This window comes from Lissotriton vulgaris, chromosome 11 (genome assembly GCF_964263255.1).
Source record: "Lissotriton vulgaris chromosome 11, aLisVul1.2, whole genome shotgun sequence".
Taxonomy (NCBI): domain Eukaryota; kingdom Metazoa; phylum Chordata; class Amphibia; order Caudata; family Salamandridae; genus Lissotriton; species Lissotriton vulgaris.
In genome coordinates, this window is record NC_141699.1 from 371,377,798 (window position 1) to 371,398,409 (window position 20,612).

Here is a 20,612-nt window from a genome sequence, read left to right on the forward strand (position 1 = left end):
AGTCGCATAACGATTCCGTGCCTTCCTCCCCTCCACCAGCCAGTTAGCAGTCCTTGCGTAGTGAAAACATCCCTAACCTTGGCCCACATTATCAAGCTCACCCAAACATAGCAGCCAGTCGTCATCAAAGAAAGTTTTTACGGAAGACTCGGGTGCCCCGAGTGGGGGGGAGCAGTCGGCCATGTAAAAGAACTTCGTCGCAGGAGTCAAATCACCCCAATACATTCACCAAACATTCGTGGCAAGTCCGAGCGTGGGGCCCTTAGTAAGTGGGGAAGAGTCACATTGTCAATCCACTGTCGGAACCTTGTCGGATTGTTTGAGGGCGCTGCCGTGTTCAACCGTCCCCTTCGGCGTTGCAAGTCCAAAACCTCCCGAGTCATGTGAACCTCTCGTAGGCCAGATCGGAGTTGTAGGGTTCGGGCCCCCCAGAGTCTCACTGGTCGGTGGGGTATCAAAATCACTGCCCACTGATTTGGAATCAGGCAAATTTTCAATCGCCCTAGATCCGACTGGCGTCTTCCTCCATGGGGTGGCAGTAATGGCGTTTAACTTTTCACCCAGGTTTCGTGCGCCACAGCCTAGGGCAATGCGCAGGGCGCCGAGAGCCAGAACAAGATCACCAACCATTATCTCTTCGCAATGCGCCCAGACCTCAGCGTGTCTCCCTGCACCGAGTCCCCCATCGCCTTGGGATACATGAGGCAAGGTATTACTGTCCCAAATGGCGGCTCGTCCTGCATCCAGCCCTGAGCAGAATCGGGAGCGGGTTTCAGACAAAGGAGTGGGGGATTCCATGGTGCCACTTCCAAGCCTCTAGGAGCGGGTTCATCAATCAACCCACCGGCGCCCCCAGGTATATCCCTCCATGCACGAGAACAATCTCCTTCACGTTTCGGGAGACTCCCGCAGTTATCGGGAGAGGCAACACTCCACGTACGAGTACCACACCAGCAAGCACTCCGGTTTCAGGAACTGATGTCGATGCGGCGGTGGTCCGGACCCTCTCAATGGCACCGCTAGTGGGGCTGAGCCGCTGCCGATTGAACAGGACAAGTCATTCTCCCCAGTGGCGGCTGGTGACATTTGAAAGTGGTGGGGCGGAAACTGATAATCAAACTGCACCGTAGCGAGCGAGCGTAGTGTGCGAGCCCGAACCCCCTAGGGAGGGTTTTTTTTCCAAAATTTTGAAAAAATAGTGGAAAAATTGTGCATTTTCAAGCAAATTTGAGAAAGCAGGAAGGTTAATAAAGCAATTGTGAAAGTGCAGGTATTACATTAATAAAGAGCTGTCATATAACCTAGGTAGCCGCTTATTCAGTATAACCACAGAGCTTCATAACAGACTTCATCAGGTACATGTTCTTTGCAGCAGGCACATTAACCTTCTGTGCTACATTTCCATGAGTCAAAACTTCCATTAGACAAAACTCTGATCTCTCTCTAGGAAAAACATTAACAATATCCTTGGTGCCTTCTCCCTCCGCCCCTTCAGACCTTACGTGTACGTGTACCACAGGATAAAAGGTCCCTTCACAGGGTGAGGAGTAGGAGCTATTATCACACAGTGAGTGTGCAAACAAGTTCTCAAAGCTTCCAGGTGCTATCCTGAGGTCACCATGTGTCTAATAAAACGACAGCCCAGGAATGCCAAGGGCCGGGCAGGGGATCAAAGAGCAAGTTAGGGATGAGTAGCTGCTGTCTCCCGTGGCGATACGAATGGCGTGCTTTTATTGTACATGTTCTCTATTATTGATGCAATTTTATAAAGCGCCTGCACTGCACGAAAGCGTTAGAGAGCTTTACAAAGGAAGCAGCGAGTCACATACATGGAAGTCATGAAACCCAACAGAAGCACCACGTCAGCCTGTCTGCGCACAGGAAGATTATGAACGTATACCGAGGGAGCCCTGGCATGGGAATGTTATAAACCCTTCTTGAGGGAGCTCTGGCATGGGAATATTATAAACATATCCTCGGGGACCCAGGCATGGGAATATTGCAAACCCCTCTCGAGGGTGCCTTGGCGTGGGAATGTTTTGAAGGTGTCCTGATGGAGACCTGGCATGGGAGTATTATAAAAAATGTCCTGCGGGAGCACTGGCTTAGGAATGTTACAAACCCTTCCCGAGGGAACCCTGGCGCAGGATTATAACCACAGCCTGAGGAGTCCCCGACACACATGATGGTCTACTGACATGAGTTGACTTTTCACCACTACAAAACTTCGCATTTACTGTAAGGAGGACTAGTGTCAATATTGGATGTAAATGAAAAAGTGGCGAAAACAGGTATTGTTGAGGAAGCAGTGGCAGTTTACAGAACAGGTTATTTCTTGGCCTTAGTGCAGCACTAATCCATCCTTCGCCCCCATGTGCCCTTTACAATAATCACTGCAAGCACTGACCCCAAAATGTCCCACTGTCACAGCCATGTTGGAAATGGCGCTTTCCCAGCCCGACCAGCCTTTCAGGGGCTGTCCGAGCTCTGGATGCTTTTCAAAGGCAATAACCTGAAAATAAATCGCCCAGAATATATTGGGTCTGCCGTAAGCGAGGAGCCGTCAGGTCGGAGTAGCCCTGCTCTATCCAGCCCACACAGCCAAAGGTCAGATGGCCCAAAACAGGAAATACGACATACTCCACGCGAAGACAGTGTTAGCTGTGTGTGTACAGTATAATAGCCTCTGAGCTCGGCATCCTGATATGAAATACAACAAGTAATATATAAAAAAATACATAAGAACGGTTACTTACATTAATTTGCAAATGCAAGATGATAATAAAGTGACGCTCTCATCAATGATGAGGGTGAGTGCGTGCGAGACAGCACAGACAGACTCAGAGCATAGGAAATTGCAATGCTGACGTGACGTTCAACACATTCACAGTGGGTGGAAATAATTCACTTTGAAGGGGGGCGCGCAATGCCAATGCTGCACTAGTATATTATTACAGCAGTGTCGGATTGGTCAACACTTACGCAGTAACTTGTATGTCAGTCCAGCAAAAGAAGCAGATCCAAGCAGGCGGTCCTAGGCTGCACATACAACACGATTCAAACACTGGTCACAACGAGGTCGGAGAAGATGAGTAGGCACCAGTGTCACGCGCACTGTGACTGGTGGTTCTAGCTAACAGCTGTGCACTGTGAGCACTGTGGGTATGTAGGCTTGGCAAAGCGCCTAGTCGAGAGCCAGCATTTGGATCTCAATCCATTAACGAACGTCAGTGATGTCCATTTGAGAGTCCAAATGGCTAAATCCCAGACTGTGGCTTCCAACCCAAGCACGATGTCATTGAGATATCATCAATACTGTGTCTGTGAGTTCATGAGCAGCGCCGGGGCATGAATTATGTTGTGGTCAGCTTACCATAACTAGGGATTGCCAGCGAGTTTTAGACTTTACATTGTAGCTATAACTAAGACACTGAAAGTGTAGTTTTTAAAAGTAATATAGAGGAATTCGTAGGAAAACATTTGAGATTATAAATTAACGTTGATGGGAGGTTAATAGTACACAGAACACAAATCAACAAATGACAGGAAATGCACCAATTAAAAGTAGTATGTTCACCGTTAAGTTCCGCCAAAGCCATACCATCTTTATAACATCATCCATTATTTTTAACATACAATATTGCGTTGTCTCAACGGCACCATCAGCAAAATTATGATAGTTTTATAAATAGACTCAAACCTCGAACATGAAACGCCAAACTGAACTCTTGCAGTGTTATTATATAGTGCTAAATATTGTGCTTCTGCTGTTTCTAAGTGCTGCTATACATAACAGATGATAGTCACTGCCGGGCAATTCATGCTGCGCAGTTTTCCCACCTCAGAATGATGTCGACTCGAGTCTGCCTTGTTGGGATCAGATTCATGAGGGGTGTTAAGAACATCAATGTTCTACCTTAAGACTGACTCTCTCTCTACTCTCCCACACACTAGAACTCAATCTCGGCTCGGACCTCGACTTCACTATACTTCTAGAAAGTTCGTTCTACTTTCAGTTTCACACTTACTACTCAGTCTCTTGGTGTTGACGGTGGCACTGGCAGCACTGGTGTGCTACGTGCGTGCTGTGACGTCCTGACTGTCCAAGAGCGTAGGGAAATGGCCAATCACCGACTACATGGCTGGATATAGCCATATGTGATTGGCCATTACTGTGCGAGCAGCCAACACCCAATCACGGCACCATCCTGCTGCAGCAGCCAATCCTGGCGCAGCGTGAACAGTGCCACTGCGCCAGGATTGGCCCACGAGCAGGCCCCTATCTGCCCTAGATGTGACCGGGGCCCCGGGTCCCTGTCTATGTATCGGAGTGCTAGGGGGGAGGGGGGAGGGAAGGTCTACACTTATAAGCATGCGCGAGCCAGTCAAAAAATGTAGTACTCCGGGATTTAGCAAGCGCAGTCAGCACCCCGCTGCCTGTCTGTGTGCGCTGCCTGCCTGCCACTCTGCCGCAGCCCCGCCCCCCACCGCCCACTTCATTATAGATGCCCGACTCGGTCGGGTTTTCCTGGGACAGGTAGCGCGCAGTGCGCTCGGGTCAGATTAAATTTCTTTAAATCACACATTTATTTTTTAAAAGTCATTCTTCATTGCCACTGCCAGTGCGGTCGTCCAAGGCTAGTGGGGCAACGCCCCAACGCCCCCAATGGACGCACCGCCACTGATTCTCCCGCTCCGGGTGACCGATCAGGCTTCGTCACTGGTGGCCGCCATTGTTGTATCGGCGGTCAGCGTAGTGTCCCACTCAGAGCCCCGGCTCCGGCGCCATCACAGGCCGCAGTCGAAAACGGGATGTATCTCCGGCATCACAGCTGATAGAGACCTCGGAGGCACACGATCGGTGGTCCCGACTACTCATCCTCACAGATCTAGAGCGCAGGCACAGGATATCGGGCAGGATATAATCGCGGGGCGGAGAGGTCAACGGAGCCGGGCGCCTAAGCGGCCATCGCGGTCGCCAGCCTGGCTCCTCCTGAATAGCCAATTCTTATTTACATGTTGTCTATATTTAAACGTGGATGCATCAATGTAAGAAAACTTAATGAATTAAAAATATTGCATTTCTTTCCTTTTATGGATGACCCTGTTTCATAAATAATGATACAATTGTCCACTTCAATTGTGTTTGAAATGACTTACTAAGTGGCTCCAGCCTTCTTGTGTTCTCTTGAAAAGTAGAAGTAGAGCTATCAACTTTCTATTCTTTAGAAACATACTTAGGTTACAGTATTAAAATTGTTCATGAAAGCATGTTCCCCAAAGTTGTGAGTAAATTGCTGTTTGTGTTTTTGACAGTGTTGTCTGGTACAAAAATAAAAAACAAGCAAGTCTATGGTGTCTAGTTTATTTTCAGTAGAGCTGAGAGCTTCCATTATATTTATTGATTTTAAAACATAAGGGACAAGTTCTTGGTCTTACATAATAATCTTTTTACAATGGTCATGAAGCTTACCGCATTAGGGTGTCTTGTAGTTACAGATTCCCTGCCATAAATAATGACACAATTTTGCACAGAATTGTTTTACATACTCTCTGATCCACTTTACGTCAGTCCATCTCAATTGCTCGCTTCATTCCACCACTCTGTAGTACTTTCATTAATGTCAAGTTCCAAGACTTTCAAAAGCCACCAGACGCTACAGCTGAGCGCATGGGTAAATACCTAATTACAATACAACAATGGTTAGCATAAATGTCAAAGGTTTGGATTCACCAGTTAAAAGGCTGGCAACACTGACCTACCCGAAACACTCAGGTGCAGAAATGGGACTACTGCAGGAGGCATATTTTCTGGGGAAAGATTGGTCTAGAATGTAATCAAAGTTTCCACTCCTTAATATTTGTCCTCAGTGGCTACAAAGAAGGAGGATGTGGCTAGCATCTGCAGTCAGGCATTTGTAGGGACTGTGAAGGCAAATATTCCCGATAAAACAAGTAGGATTTTGGGGGTGATAATCTAAATGGCTACAAGAGAGTATACCATAGTTAACCTGTATGTGCCCAATGGCCACCAAGAACCATTCGTAAAGGCAGCCATCTCTACAGCCTTGGTGTATGCCCAGGGTGACCAGGAAGGGAATCTGAACATAGTGATGTACCCAATAAATGGCAGATCGCTTCAGCAATTTGATAGCTGTAGCCCAGCTTCTGTTCACCTTAGGGACTGGCTTGTGACGGTGAGATTAATGAATGTATGGGGAAAAAAGTGGATGCAAATGATATAGATTTCTCGTTCAATTTCTCGACCCATAGGATCTGTGTTTGCGTCAACCACTTCCTGACCAGCACTAGGCTTAGAGAGGAGATAATAGGTGTAAAATAGGCTGCATCGCACTATCAGACTATGCCCCAATTATGCTCACAATGGGCACAGCATCAAACACCAGAAGTTCGCACTTTGGCACCTAAATGATTTCGGGGGTTCAGGAGGAAACAAGAAGCTTCACTGAGAATGACACACAGGATATCTCTTCCTCCATTCTCTGGTACTCATTGAGAGTGTATCTTAGAGGCATCTTTAGTACTGTAGCAGCGCTATCCATCGCGGCATTGCTGTAGCCAAAACGTGACTGCCATCATCATTAGTGAAGTTTGAAAGTGAGAACAAAAGGATTACTTTCACCAAAGTATGGAGTCTGCTCTTGGATTTGCATCTGAGTTTAAGGTCCTAGGCTAGGACAAGGCAGAATATGCCCTTCTCAGGCCCAAACATATATATCATGGCGCTGGTAACGAGGCAGGGAGATTGTTGGCTATTCACCTGAAAGTAAAAAACAAAAACTGCAGATAAAGTCCAAAAGATAATGAACAATACAAGCGTAAAGAGTCCTTATTGATGAGGCAATAGGGGAGGTTTTTAGGGCTCTTTAACAACAGCTCTCTACCAGGGAGGAGGTCACATTAGAAGAAGTCTCAAGATAACTGCATAATAATTTGCAATGTATGTTCCCACAGGATTGAGGGAGGCATTGGATGAGCCCATTACAATAGAGGAGGTAATCACAGAAATAATTCAATTTAAAAGTGGGATATCTCTAAGTCCGGTTGGCTTTATGGCTACTTTCTACAAACTATATATAAACTGCTACAGATCCTTACCAGATGATTTAATGAAATAGAGAACCTAGGAATAGTAACCTCCACAATGAGCGTAGTGGCAGTTATTCCCAAACTGATCTAAGACCCATTACTGTGTGTATCTATAGGCCAATGTCTCTTTTAAACAATGATATATAACGACTTATTAGCATACGGGTCTCAAGGTTGGGAGCCCTTACTACCGAATATCACTGATGCGGACCAATCTGGATTTGTACCTACACAGCACTATGGTGATACCACCAAAAATCTTCTCCACACATTGGAGAACTACCAAAGAAAGGACCAAATTGTCGGTCGGCTCTCATTAGAAGCTGAAAGGGAATGCTACAGAGTAGACTGGACATATCTGAGGAAGGTACTAACATGGATCCCTGATTTCTCACATTATTAGGCCCACAAATTGATGAAATTTGTTATCTACGAGACCTATTTATTTTAAGTGCTTAATGACATCTCAGATTCACGCTGTGATGTCATATTTTCTTGTCAAGCAGCTTTGATGGCAAATTCTCTGGCACATCATGTGGAAACCACCCTTTGCATTTAAGTGTAAAATATATTCTTATTTAAATTTAAAACTTAGTAGTAGATGAATCAAAATGTTATTCCATTTCGTACAGTTGCCCGCTGGAAAAACATTTTTGTACTAAATTACTGTTTAAATTGTGTTGAAGATTGGCTACTTTACTGTGCCATTGGAAACAGAATGTGTTGTGCATATTCTATGAAAGTGTCTACAAGGAAATCTCACTTCTGCAGTCTGTGTTCAGTAGGTCTGTATGCGGGTCAGTGATTTTCTGGATCTCTGTGACTGTAACCTGGGGTGGATCGGCGCCTGTCATTTATACACCTCAGTTTCTGACTTACGCTGTCTAAACAGTCACTCATCATGCCTAGCCTATCACTCACAATGTCTCTCGGCTCTTACCATATCTTAACATCACTGACCAAAGCTTGGTTCTCAGTACTGAGGACTACACCCTCACTCACCATGTCTCTTGGTTCCAGGGTAGCTCCAGCCTCTAGCAACCGTTCCACCAAATCCAGATGTCCTCTGACGCAGGCCCGGTGCAGGGCAGTGCATCGGAACTATAAAAGGAGAGAAGAGATGTTTGTGTTTCTCCTGCCCAGATCTACCCTCCACATTCAATAAACCTACTCCCACTGTAGACACCTTCTAGATACAAACACCTGTAACACTGAACAACAACCCACTTCAGTGAGTGTGAGAACTGCATGACACCTCAACCCACTGCAGAGCATCAGAAAAGAAATCACAGCCACGTTTACCTGGATGAGACCCTCACACCCCACTCCTTCACAGACTGTGAGAAGAGATCTCATCTGTATTCACTCCTATAGGGTTGGAGTTTATTCTATTCACATAGTGTAAATAAGCCACCAGATTTGACCTTTTGCTCCTCCCGAGGACAACCTTAAAGGGTCCCGTGCATGCTGCTTTTTACTGACTTTACCCCACTGTTGCATACATATCCAAACACTTCATTCCTCTACTTTCGAAAAGGACTGGTCAACCAGAGCGAGGTGGTAATTCTATGTGCAGTAAAGATATTACTCTCTTCCAGGTGATCTATTGCAGCCTTCAAAATATTCAGTGTCTGCACATCTCACCACAGTGGCCACCGCAAGTATCCTTACCCACCTGGTCGGAAGCGTTGGGATCTCCACCGTCATCCAGGTACTTGTCCACCACGAGCCGCTGGTTTTCTAGAGCAGCCTGCAGGAACTGTGCAGTGTCCACTGGGCCTGTCTGAAGACATTCAGAGCATAAACATAGAGTGAGTCTTTGGGACATACAGTACTATGAGTAAAAATCACCTGACACAATGTGGATGCAAGCCTTGATCACAACCGGTCAATGCAATCACAATTCAACTATGCAGTAACAACCTCACAACCAAAATTGAAGGTGAGTAATGAGTACACAGAGCACTGTGAGTAAATTCTCACAATTTCAGAACACGCACTGGAGGTTAGTCTCCTCGGCATTTTCAAGGTCGCGTCCTTGTGGTGAATTAACTGTCACGGCACCCACACACAAGCACCATAAAGCAGTTAGGTCAAATAAGATGGAAATTACTTGCAAAACAGAGACTGTCATAACACTGGCTTGAGAACATTAACAAATCATTTCACAGGATTGAGTTAAACAGCTGCTCATGACGCAAGCTTAAGGCAAATGTCCAGCCATGAGCCAAATATAATTATGATGAGTCACTAATCATGGTCAAGATTTGAGGCCACTGTCCAAACATGACGTAGACTTTAGACCAGTGATCAGTTATGAGAAAGACTCAAAGCCAATGACCAATCCTAACATTACCTTGTGAAAAATTATAACAAAGGTTGAAAGTTAGTGACCAATTATTGTTCAGACTGAGACCAGTGACTAGTTATGACACAGATTCAACATTAGTAACCAATGATGACACAGACTCGAGATGACTGACCAATTAAAACACAGTGATAGTCCATTCATGTAAAGGTTTGAGATCAGTGTCCAGTCCCGATGCAGGGTTGAAATTAGTTTCCAAATATGACAGATGACTGAGGCTAGTGACCAATGAATACACAGTTGTGAAGCTAGTGTGCAGTTATGACAGAGCTAACATCAGTGGCCAGTCACAACACAGAATCTTACTATCTCTTGGGGTGGGGCGCTTCTTGGCTGGGGGATGTGTTTTGCTCTTTTCTTTCGCTTCTTAAGGTTCACAATGTTCTGCAGATCTTCTAAGCTGTCCAGACGAATCCGGGTGTCATTCAACTTGCTGAGCTGTGGGTATGAGAAGGGATATTGGATTCAGCTGGTCACACTAGAGCACCTGCTCACCATATACGTTTCATGTCACTCTCAGGGATCACAACCACTTATTGAAACATGACTACCCAATTGTAAGGTACTCTGCACTTCAGCAGCTTTCCATCCAACAGCATACATCACAGGGAAATCTGCTGCTAGGCACCTCTTCACCTTCTCACTGACCCAGGAGCCAGAGGAAACTCTGCACCTTCACACTGATCCATCACTCGCAAGCCAACTCACGCCAAAGATGTTAGTGCTGGTTCAAAGTTTTTACCACTACGAAACCTTGTGGTGGAAGCCTGTGCTTTACTAATAACCAAATAAAATAAATACATAAAATAGCTGTGAGTGCTCTAAGGTGTGAGTGAAGAACATTGGCTGAGCTGTGAGTTGGTCTTACAACTGGAAGGGAAGCAGGTACTGCAGGTCAAGACCCACACAGACTAGCAGACACACTAACTGCATCTGGAAGTCAATAGATGCGATAGCAGGAGCTGCTGCAGGTTCAGATGATGCAAACACAATGAGATGATGGACGGAGCGCTGAAACTTTTCAGACACTCACCCCCAGCCACAGGTCTGGGTTGAATCCATCATCATTCTTTAGCTCACTACGCCACCTCAGTTCAGGCCCAGCTATATGCAAATCAGCCTTGACCCTGTGCCTCATGGGAACAGTCCAGCTGGAACTGCCAAGCTAGGTCTTCCCTGAACCGGAAACAAGCATCCTGGGACCGGTTTTTGGGTAACACCCTTCAACAGCCAGGCTAGATGATAGCAAAACTCAGGGTGTGGGTCTCGATACTGAAATATCAACAATCTTGCTGTGCAACACTGAGATGCATTAGCAGCAGCGCTTTGTAGAGGTCTTTCTACTCTAAAAGCAGGAGGTGATGCAGGTTAGGATTGGTAGAGTTCACTGTGGATCCCGGGCCATTTTTGCAATTACACATGGCAACTGAGGTCATCACTAAAGCTTACGTTTGCCACTAAATAAATATACCATCACACAACACAATATGATGCACAGAAGGAAAATGGCAACATATATCCACAACTAGACACAATTCCTGGTACAGAATCACCTTCTTCCTCTTCTCCTCCTGCTTGTCCTCCTGGATGGCCCATTGAATGCATGTTGATTGTGGCTTTGGTCGCTCATGATCCCGGGACACATCTGTTACCCGCTGCTGAAGTACTTGACCCTTCCCCTGGAAGTGATCACCGCTGACCTGGGGGATAAGAACAATATGAGGCGTACACCATAGACACTATCAAAAGGGCTATTATCCTTTGATAAAGGCAGATATGAAGACCATGTCTTATAGAGGTGTGTGGAACAGGCAAAGACAGTACAAGCAATGCAATTTTAAGAAGAAGATCAATGCGGGTAAATGGGGAGATACCATGATTCCCCATGACCTCTCAAACATTGGGGGGGGGGGGGCAGAAATGGTTAGGGAGAAGCTAGCCAGGGTGTTGAGAAGTTTATTATCAAGCTGAGTGAATTCAATATGTTTAGAAGTGGATTGCTTGTCTTTTGCCTAGAGAAAGTAGCTGTCTTGTTGGCCAGTTGCTTATCTAAAACATTAGGAAGTTGGATAAAGACTATCACCTTCAGGCCAGCCAGCCCTTTTTTGGGTTGCACTTCTTGTGAGGGTGTCACTTATCTGTAATAATGCAAGAAGCAGTAAAATTATTAAAAAGTCCTTCTTTGTTGAAATCCTCAACCAACTTATACATGATTACATGAATTGCTCTACAAAGACAGTCATGAGCAAATATATGCCCACTAAGCTCTTTTCTGAAAACATTTATCACTAGATTGCCTTCCCAAAAACTTCAAATACATCCATGGCAGGACTAGGAACGAAAGCAGACCTGGCATATTTGGACACTTAAGTTACTCTACTGTGCAGAGTGAGTGAACCCTTGTATCACAAGTGAGGTTTGGGATGGGTTGGTATGCTCAAATAGTTGTCTGACAGAATATCAATGTCACAAATATTGTAGACAGAACATTGTGTCAAAAATGTTGAGGACTAAAATATTGAGAAAATAAGTGCAAATAGGTCAGCATAGATTTACTATACTTAACTCCACATACCTTGAAGATATATAGATTGTCAAGGAACATCTATGCGTTAAGTATAGTAATTTAAGCACTCATAGAAACTTACCTTCACAATATTTTTGCCCTCCATATTTGTTATACAATATTTTGTTCATGTAGGAAAGTGCCCCTTTCTGACATTGTTACCCCCACTTTTTGCCTTTGACTGATAGTGTGCTGGGTTCCTGCTAACCAGGTCCCCAGCACAGTATTCTTTCCCTACACTGTACCTTCGTTCAACTATTGGCACCACTTTAGGACCCATATAAGTCCCTAGTAAATGGTACACCGGGTACCTAGGGCATTGGGTCTAAAGAGGGTCCTTAAGGCTGCAGCATGAATTGTGCCACCCTAACGGCCATCTCACCAAGCTCATTCACACTGCCATTGCAGCCTGCGTGTCTTGGTGCAGAGAAACACAAAGTCGATATGGCACATATTCCTGTGGGCCATGCCTGCAAAACACTACATGTGGTATTGGTAAGTCACCCCTACAACAGGCCTTATAGCCCTAAGGCATGGTGCACTATACCCATGTGTGGGCATATCTGCATGAGTGGATGTATCCCTGTGATAGCGAAGTTCACCCTTAGATACCACAAGTGTGCAGGGAAGTAATACAGAGAACATGGGTTGGTCACTCGTACTTATGAGTTCCCCAGCTATATGATGTTTTCACTGTACCCCCCCCCCCGATGTTTGGTCCTAAACATCTCATTTTAATAAACCTTTTACTGAAGCCAGTGTCTGGTTTATTAATAAATTCACCCACAGGGCACCTTAGAGGTGCTCCCAGAAAACCTACAGATTCTAGTGTGTTGACTGACTGATCTCCACCAGGGTCCCTGGCAGCTCTATCGATCTGAATTGAGGCAAGACTCACCACGCTTTCTGGCTGCTTGTTGCCGTTTGCTGCCCGGACCCTTTGGCTTGTTTCCTTGGTTTCCCCCCGCCGCCGCCGCTGCAGAACACCGCGAGCGGCCGCCGAGCGGGGGAAACTACAGCCTCCAGAAGCCCCGTGGACCACGCCCACCACAGCACGCGCCCAGTGGGGCACAAAAGACCGCGAGCACTGCGGCAGAGCGGGTTCCTGGCAGCTCTATCGATCTGAATTGAGGCAAGACTCACCACGCTTTCAGGCTGCTTGTTGCCGTTTGCTGGCCGGACCCTTTGGCTTGTTTCCTTGGTTTCCCCCCGCCGCCGCCGCTGCAGAACACCGCGAGCAGCCGCCGAGCGGGGGAAACTACAGCCCCAGAAGCCCCGTGGACCACGCCCACCGCAGCACGCGCCCAGTGGGGCACCAAAGACCGCGAGCACTCCCGCGTCGCGGGACGCGCGCTGGTAGCGCCGGGTGAAGCCCGGGTCAAGGGCGGGGCCGTTTTGAGGCCATTCGGAGGCCGAAGGAGGCTGGGCTAGGCCACCCCCCTTTTGGCCCATTCACAAGAAAATTCCTGGATTATCAAACTTTTTCAAAGTAAGACCGATTGCTTGTCATTGTTATCCCCTATTGTTATATCTAAGGGTGTTACTGTGGACACAGAGTGCAACATCTACTGAAAATGTCAAAAGCCAAAACACCCCACACTGTAAATACACTTAACAACTTTCTCGTACAAGTTGTCGCTAAGATAAATAACGATAGGAGATCTTCCTTGGGCCTGAGCTCGACCCCTAAAACACCACCTATAGAAATTATGCCTCAGGTCACATCTGATCTTAACACTAGAAGCACGGTACTCCAGCAGCTAGCTCAGGAGAATAATTTACAAATACAGCTAGTGGAAGATGCTGAAGTAATACCAGATGACGAAATCATATCACTAGATAATGAGCCCCCAGGATGGGTTCCAGCCCCTAGAGGTACTAAGGGGGGGGAAAAATATCTGCCAAAGAGGGGCGGCCTCCGTTCAGGCAAAAAACGTCCTGACAACTTCCCAGGCAAAAAGAGTAGAGAAGATGCTCGAGAGGGTGAGTAGAGTAGTGTGGCTCACTGGTTAGAGGCGGCAGACCCGGAAGCAGAGGTCGGCCCGGGACCAGGGTTCGATTCCCGACGCGGCAGGGTCTTGGGCCATGGTCAGCGGACTCAATAATTCTCGCCTCGGTGCCTACTCCAACCATGGGTCCTACTCAGCAACTCTGGGCAATAGCTTGCTTAATCTCTACTAACGGCTCCATCAGCGCAGGGGATGCCTGGCTTCACCTTGGAGATGCCCAGGAGGGACCATCTCACAGGGAAAGCCAGGATGGGTTCCCCAGCGGTATACAGCGCCGGGACGCCCCTTTGCTGGGGCAGCTGTGCGCTTTACAAGTATACGACATTTATACGACATGAAAGGGACATAATGGATGGGAAGATAACGATGGATGATGATCAATTCAAAAGGCTGTTAGGTGCCTTTGAAAGCAAAATTAAGAACATAACAAACCCCTCCTGATTAAAGTTGATTACCTAACTGAAGAGGTAATTAGACTAGGGGGTCTCCTGGATAAAGTAAACCAGGAAAAGGAAAACCCACCCAGACAGGAGATCCTGAGAGGTGAGACTAAAGAAACCCAGACAACCCACAGGCTAGAACCCCTGGTTAACATTCCCCTTATCTCTACGCTGGGTAATACTCTTGGTGGGGGAGACCCAGGAGAGCAGGGTGAAAGTGGGGCCCCAGATGGGATGGGGAGAAGGGATAGACCCGAAGAGTGTAATGTTGAAAAAGGCCCAGTAGAATTGATCGTCGAGGCCTCACCATTAGTATTGGTCCTTGCCAATGTCCCTCATTTGGAACCAGGGCACATAGAGAATACATCATCTCTGATAAATAAATCACTGCACTGGCTTTCGCGAAATATGGCTTTTTCTCCGGGGGGTATGGATCAACTGGCCCAAGAGGTGGTAAAAGCTAGAAGGGTAGAGTGGATCGGGGGAATTAAGAAAAAATGTAGAGGGGACTGTGTGGTACTCCACTTCTCAGACCCAGAGGTGCTGCCAAATGTCCTAGCCAATGTATATCCCCCACAGCGTAGATCGACAGAGATAGTCCCTCTAACACTGGACTTTTTTTATGCAAGGAGAGGTGATAAACTTAATCCCACTGTGCTGAGAACAAAATGGAACACAGTGGTACGGAGGGGAAAGCCTTTTGATGCTGAAAGTAGTTGGAGCATGCCCTTGGAGAATAGATTCTCAGCCCTATCGGGCCTCAATGACTGTGACTGACTGCTCGAGAGGGAGAGTGAATTGATGGATCGTGCAGCCACCATTCCATATGAAGAGGTTGTCATCGTAGAGAGGTGCGCACTTAAACCTACACCCCTTCTTGCTATTAAATCTTTAGAAGGGAGTAAATACTCTAGGGGGAAGATGGTGCTTGACTCACCTAGGTATTTAGCCCCTGCCGCTATTGGTCCAATCGACCGTAGGGCATGTAGCCCTCCACTTAACCCACAAAATCCTCTATGTAGGCAAAATTTGTTGTCACCAGAAATAAGGGTTGGTGTAGCTAAAGAGGCCCTCCAGCTCTTATCATGGAACTTAGCGGGAATCTCAAGTAAAATTGAGTCCCCAGAATGGGGGGAGTTTATCCAGCTCCATGATGTAATTATGCTACAGGAAACCTGGGCAGTGCTTCCTGTTCACCAGCAAGGGTTCCTAAATTTCTTTATTCCTGCAAAAAAGAACCCCAAGGGGCGCCCATCAGGGGGATTAATTATATGGGTACGTCAATCTCTGCAATGTACCGTAAGAGTGAGGCCCGTGAATAACTGTGATATACTATCAGTTGTGATTACCTGGCGGGATAGCTCTGAGATGGCCCTTTTTAACATTTATTCCAGGGGAGTTCCTGGGGGTAAAGGCTCAGATGTGATAACAGCACTAGAGAACAACATGGAAGCCCTGCCGCAATATACTACAATCATGGTGGGGGTGATGTGAATACCACTTTTGAACCCTTGGGTCCGGAAGATAGCGAACTTTCCCAAGAAGAGGATGTTAAATGGGGAATACCGCAGCTAGACTTACCCCCGATAAAAAAGTGGACTGAGGCAGCTGTTCAATTGAAGAGCTTGTGTTTAGCCTGGGGGTTGAGGGCTGCAAATGGACGCACTCTCTCAGACCTACATGGTGCTGCTACTTTTGACAATCTCAGGGCAAGTAGTAGGATTGATTATATCCTTGTAGATGTCAGAGACTGGCATAGGGTTTGGGATATGAGGGTCACCCCTAGAGTGGAGAGTGACCATAACCCGTTATGTTTGCTCTTCCAATTAAATCATGGGGTAACAGTGCCAGGCTTGGGCATGGGATTCCAGCCCTTGGATATAATTCCCACTAACAATCAACGTCATATGAAGTGGGCTGCATTGTTAGATAGACTTGAAAAATTGCAAGACCTAAAAGTGGTGGTGGCAAATGAAGTGAGAGGTTTACAGAATCGATGCAATGACATTGATTTTGTTAAACTAATTGAAGGGACACATCCCAAATTCTTCTCAAAAATACAGGGGTTCTTTTTAAAAGAAGTTAAGCAGAAAAAGGGTGCGTATCCTTTGAAAACGGCAGGATGGTATGATCAAACCTGCAGAAGGGCGAGACAGAATCTAAGCGTAGTATTAAAAAGTAAAAATAGAGAAGAAGTCCTGAAGGCTAGGGACGAGTATAGAAAAGCCCAGATTAGGGCGAAACGATCGTGGGACGAAAGCCAGTGGCAGGAATTAAAAAATGCTTGTGCAGCTAAACAACAAAAATAATTTTGGGCAATTATAAAATGGGATAGGGGCGGAATAGCTGAATGCCCAAAAAATCATGTGGCGAAAGAATGTTGGGTCGACTTCTTTAAGCCACAATACTCCTGCCCAATGTCCCTTGAGTGCCAACCCCCACCGCCCATAGTACTATACAAAGAGGAAGTATTCACCAAAAATGATGTAAGTGTTGCAATGGACGAGGTGACTAGTGGGAGGGCACCGGGCATTGATGGCATACCGGCCGATGTATTTCTATCGGACCGGGATAATTGGTGCCTGTATTTTGCATGGCTCGGTAATTCTATAGCACAAGGAGCAGCAATACCTGCCTCTTGGAAAGGCGCAGAGATCATTCCGGTCTTTAAAAAAGGAGATAAGGCCATACCATCTAATTATAGACCCGTCAGCCTTATCGATTCAGCGCAAAAACTGATGGGTAGAATGATCCAAAATAAAATACAAGACTGGATAGACGAAAATGGAGTTCTCTCGCCATACCAAGCTGGATTCCGCCCCCTAACTAGCTCCATTGACCAGGTTTTCCACTTTTTAACTCTATATTGGAAAAATTTTACCCTGGCAGATGGTCCATTGTATGCTGTCTTTGTAGACCTAAAACAGGCATTTGACTTGGTTCCCCGGCAAAAATTATGGAGCGTGCTAGGCGAACTTGGAATGTGCCCCGAATTATTGTCATTACTAGTGCGTATGCATGAGGGCAACTACGCCAAGATTAGATGGGGGATACAGGGCGAAGTCACTGATTCCTTCCCCGTAGAGCGTGGGGTGAGGCAGGGGTGCGTCCTGGCCCCCACCTTATTTTCTCTCTAAATCAATGGAGTAGTCGACCATCTCAGGAAATCACCTACTGATGCCCCTATCTTAGATGGGGTGCGGGTCCCGGTACTTATGTTCGCGGACGACACTCTATTGATATCGCGAACGCCTAGTGGGCTACAAAAGACAATTAATGCCTTTGGGGACTTTTGTAAGGTTCGGGGCTTGGAATTAAATACTGCAAAAACCAAGTTTATGAATATGAACCCTGCTAAGTCGTTTAAGGGGGCAATGTACTTTAACGGGCCGTTCTGGCAGGGGAATATGCAATGGAAAGCACATATTGCTTCCGCGGTTGTAAAGTTTCATCAGCTGTCAGGGGCTATAGCTTTGAAGCATAAATCTTCATTGACAAAACCTATCCAACCTGTTATGGAGATTTATAGCATGAAAGTTCTTGGTGCATGTCTTTATGGAGCAGAACTATGGGGGTTCGCCAACATCAGCGGGTTGACGGTTGCAGAGAACAAATTTCTACGTAAGCTGATTGGAGCCCCGCAGAGTACCCCATCCATCCCTCTCCTTTATGATCTAGGGAGGAAAAAAATCGAGGACCAGGCAAGGCTGCGCCCACTACTATTTGGGGGGCGCATAAAGACCACGCCTGAACTGGCCCACTACGCTGCAGCACTCATAGACATCGTCAACTCTGATCGGTTCCATAAAATTATGTGGCTAAAAGAAATCAGGAACTTACTTAATAAGCTGCATCTTGACCACCTATGGAAAATTACTGATCCTGCAGCTTTTCCCTCCAAGGATCGGTTAAAGAAATGTACTGGGACATGATACATGGCTTGGTTTTGTCATCTAATCAGCCTTCGGTGCTAACAACCCAGTACTTGGAACACAAATTAGTCCCAACCTGTGAACATTATTGGGACTTGATCTCAAAACCATTGGACAGAAAGCTGTACTTTCAGTTTAGGGTGGGCTGTTTACCGCTTAATGCATTTACATTAAAATGGTCCCCTGATAATGTTAACACCTGTGCCTACTGTAAGGACCTTGTCGAGGATATACCTCATTTCCTGTTCGCTTGCCCCCTTTATGCGGCTCCAAGGAAAAGATGGTTAAAACCCGCATGTAGAAATCTAGGGACTAGATTACATCAAGAAGTGCTTAGAATCTTAAGAACAAATTGCTCGCCTTGTCTCGCCATTGCACTAGCCAAATATTTGGGCTGGGCATGGATTATACGCACCCGCACTTTATCTTAATGAATTGTGTTCAACACCTGCAAAATGTTTTTAGATGATATTTTACTCACTTTTGCATCTGTTCTCTAATTTTTTTTAAAAAGGTTGTATGTTTTAAAATTGCTTTCGACAGCACTTTATGTTTAATGTGTATTTTAATTGTTGTCAATTAGATATAGTATTCATTATGTATAGAGTAGGGAGAAAATGCTTTTATGACAATGCTGTCGAATAAAGCTTTGAAACTTGAACTTGATCTCCACCAGCTTCCACCCTAGACAAGTTTCTGACCATCTGAGGTGGGAGCCTTCGCTCTCTGAGATCTTGAGCAAAGCCTTCTCTGGACAGATGTGTTTAGACCTCCTCCAAGCAGGAACTGTATTCCAGGGCGGGAAACTTTAAAGGTTCTACCGCTTATGTTGTGCAACCCAGGCCTCTCAAGATAACAGAAATGCACACCCTACTGCCCAGACCCCACTTTTTGGTGGCAAGACAGGTGGGAAACTTTGTTCAATAGGAGGTGTGTCCACATCAGCCAGCACCACCCCTAGGTTAGCCTAGCTGATGTAGACACTACCATTTACAGATTCCTCCATCTTGGTTTGGACAAATGTAGCCTTCTAGGGTCAGGGTTATGCCTATTTCCCCCAGGAAGTGGTCATATAGAGGGCGTTAACACCCTAATGGTAGTCAGCCCACTGGCTACTACCGGTCACTCCCCATAACGCCTCTAAATTGAATATTAAAGTTACACTCCTGAACCCAAGAACTCAGATTAAACGGATAAAGAGAAGACAGACGAAGAAGAGTCACTGCCTTGCGAGAACAGCAGAAGAGTTGTGGACTTTATGGTGCAAAACCTTGCCTGCTTGCAACACCTTCGACAATCATGACAGAGTGACTAGTCCTGCAAGCTGGAGTCCTACCACAGTGTTGGGTAGCCTACCAGCACTTCAAAATTGCCTACAGTCTCACTTGGAGTAGAGGAGTTACTCCCCTGCCGTCCGCAGTCATCAAACAGCAGAGTCTGGTCCACCACTTTGCAGGGGCCTGACACAACAGACGCTGCAGATGACCAGAAGAAGGTAGGCATGCTCTGAAACGTCATATCTGTCTCCCCACCGAGTGTGAAGACACCAGCACCAACCAGAGTCGTGCAATCCCAACCCCCGCGGTATAGGACAGCCAGCACCAAACAGCAACACTTTGAGTCCAATCCGAATTCCCACTGCACCATGACCGAGCAGCCGATGAGCATTACTGAGACCCACTTTGTGAGTGGCTCAGCTGTTCTGATTTTGCTGCTGTCAGTTGTTTGCCCCTAACTGTAAGGATCCTCTATGTGAATTCATCCCAGCTGACCTAATCACTCTGCACCCCAGCCGCCCAGCCGTGTACCAAAGACCCGACAGTATCCCCTTGCTCCAAGACCCCTTCCGACCCAAGCCCCCGTTTGGGAGCTCACAGACTTTTCCAAAAAAAGTCCTGCTGTGCAGCCTGTTTTCAGGTAGCACTCCAGCTCAGTAGCATGCTGCGCCCGACTAAACCTGGGCCGTTGCCGAAGAACTTCTGATAGTACTTTGGTCCTTGGCCCACTACGAACCAACACCCCGAAGGTGAACCCTTGGAACCAACTGGATTTACCTCTATGCATACCTGCTTTTTCTTCCCATAGAACTGCATTGTGCATAAAGGCACAGGACTTTGAACAGTGTATTAAATTATGACTATTACTAAACAAAAACAGTACTTACATTTGAACAAAGTTCTTGGTTTT

General features: G+C 46.4%; 1 protein-coding gene across 1 annotated transcript in view; it reads right to left on the minus strand.

The window, feature by feature from the left end:
- Positions 1–20,612, minus strand: part of ANKRD23 (ankyrin repeat domain 23) — a 131,356-nt gene that overhangs the window by 71,021 nt on the left and 39,723 nt on the right. Inside the window, exons 2-5 of the mRNA XM_086943353.1 lie at positions 11,032–11,178; positions 9,785–9,916; positions 8,786–8,893; positions 8,113–8,211 (exon numbers count right to left, since the gene is read on the minus strand). Of these exons, the coding sequence (XP_086799479.1) occupies positions 8,113–8,211; positions 8,786–8,893; positions 9,785–9,916; positions 11,032–11,178 (486 nt within the window). The remainder of the gene's footprint in view (positions 1–8,112; positions 8,212–8,785; positions 8,894–9,784; positions 9,917–11,031; positions 11,179–20,612) is intronic.